This window comes from Juglans microcarpa x Juglans regia, chromosome 6S, assembly GCF_004785595.1.
Source record: "Juglans microcarpa x Juglans regia isolate MS1-56 chromosome 6S, Jm3101_v1.0, whole genome shotgun sequence".
NCBI classification, from domain to species: domain Eukaryota; kingdom Viridiplantae; phylum Streptophyta; class Magnoliopsida; order Fagales; family Juglandaceae; genus Juglans; species Juglans microcarpa x Juglans regia.
The window spans coordinates 10,780,633-10,782,309 of record NC_054605.1 but is presented as its reverse complement, the minus strand read 5'-3'; the positions used below and the strand labels follow the sequence as shown (position 1 = coordinate 10,782,309).

Sequence of the window (1,677 nt, the reverse complement as noted above, 5' to 3'; positions counted from 1 at the left end):
AGAAAAAAAAAAAAAGAAGAAGAGAAGTTACGCCTCTTTTGTTTTTAAGAAATATCTTATCTTATCTCACTTTATCATTATAACTTTATTAAATTTCTACATAAAATAAAATAAATAATTCAACTTTTTTAAATCTTAAAATAAAAATAATATTAAAAAATATATTTTACTAATATTTTATTTAACCTTTTAACTTTAATCTCATTTTATCTCATCTTATCTTTACAACAAACGAGCTATTAGCTTACGCAAACTAAATCAGTATGTACTGTAGAAAAATGTCCTGCCACCAACCCCATCTATTTAAACGTAGCCAGTGCCACAACATTTTTAGCAATTTCAAACCAGTCTCCTTCTCTGAAGTGAAGTATCAGAGCAGCAAAAACAGAGAGCTCCAAATGCAGGGGAATTCAGTGCTGTCGCCCTCTCCATCCTTCAACAGCTACTCTTCAGTCGTTGAGGAACTTCGCCATGAGCACGACTCAGATGCTAATCATATCTTTGCCTGCGCTCCAGAAAATCCGCCTCTCCAATTCCAAGAAACCTCATACACCGGACCTCTGCAGCAGCAAAAACAACAACAAGAAGGCAGAGACAATAACGATGGCGAGGATGATTTTGAGTTCCCTTTTGTTTGCAGAGAACCGCACTCGTCCCCAATCTCCGCCGACGAGATCTTCTGCAATGGCCGGATCAGACCCATTCACCCCATTTCCATATTCGACCAAAGCCTAGTCGCAAACTATTCCCTTACAAAGAGAACCGATTCTTCAAAAAAGTCTAGGCTTCGTCGTCCTCCTCTGAGAAAGCTTATGACCGAGGAAAGAGAACGGGAAGCAGCACGCGAGCCAGCGTCTTGCTCTTCCTCAGAAGCTGACGAGCTGGATGTGGTACCAACCGGAACCTACTGCGTGTGGACCCCAAAAAAAGGGCAAGCTAAAGCCGAGGCAGCGCCTTCTTCGCACGGTGACTGCAAGAAGAGCAATTCGACTGTCTCTTCCAAGAGATGGAAGCTCCGGGACTTTCTTCATCGGAGTAACAGCGACGGGAATGAGACGTTCGTCGTATTGACGCCTAGCAAGAAGACGATCACTGATGCTTCGCCGGCGTCGGAGAATGAGAACAAGGGGAAGGTGCGGGATGCCGATTATGAGAGGAACAGGGCGGTGAAGGAAGCTGGGGATAAGAGAAAATCGTCATTCTTGGTTGGGTTCTTCGCTCATGTCGATGGTCTGAGTTGGAGGTTGCATGAGTTCGCAGCCACTGAGAGATGAAAGGAATCATCCGGGGTCGGAAAACAGAAAAAATTAATACTAAAATTGAGATAATTGGTTTTTGTGAATCCTAAAGAAAATATTATTAGGATTTTTTTTTTCTTTTTTCATTTTATTACTGATTCTTGTTTGTGCTTTTACATGTTTTATTAAAATACTAATGTTGAGTTTGAGTTTATATTCTTTGATCCGGCCGTTTGGTTACGCCAAACTAAATCATTTTATTTTATTTTATTTTATCTCATCATTATAATTTTTTTAAATTTATATATAAAATATAAGAAACAATTCAATTTTTTTAAATTTTAAAATAAAAATAATATTAAAAATTTATATTATAACAATATTTTATTCAACTTTAAATAAAATATCTCATTTCATCTCATCTCATTTTATTTGAACT

General features: G+C 37.8%; 1 protein-coding gene across 1 annotated transcript; it reads left to right on the top strand.

The window, feature by feature from the left end:
• Positions 1-288: 288 nt before the first annotated feature.
• Positions 289-1,464, top strand: LOC121236427. The gene has a single exon (XM_041132852.1). The coding sequence runs from the start codon at positions 399-401 to the stop codon at positions 1,272-1,274; it is 876 nt and encodes a 291-aa protein (XP_040988786.1). The 5' UTR covers positions 289-398; the 3' UTR covers positions 1,275-1,464.
• Positions 1,465-1,677: the final 213 nt, after the last annotated feature.

Excerpts from the sequence above, each read along its gene's own strand:
- LOC121236427 (XM_041132852.1), top strand. The coding sequence starts at position 399 with ATGCAGGGGAATTCAGTGCTGTCGCCCTCTCCATCCTTCAACAGCTAC.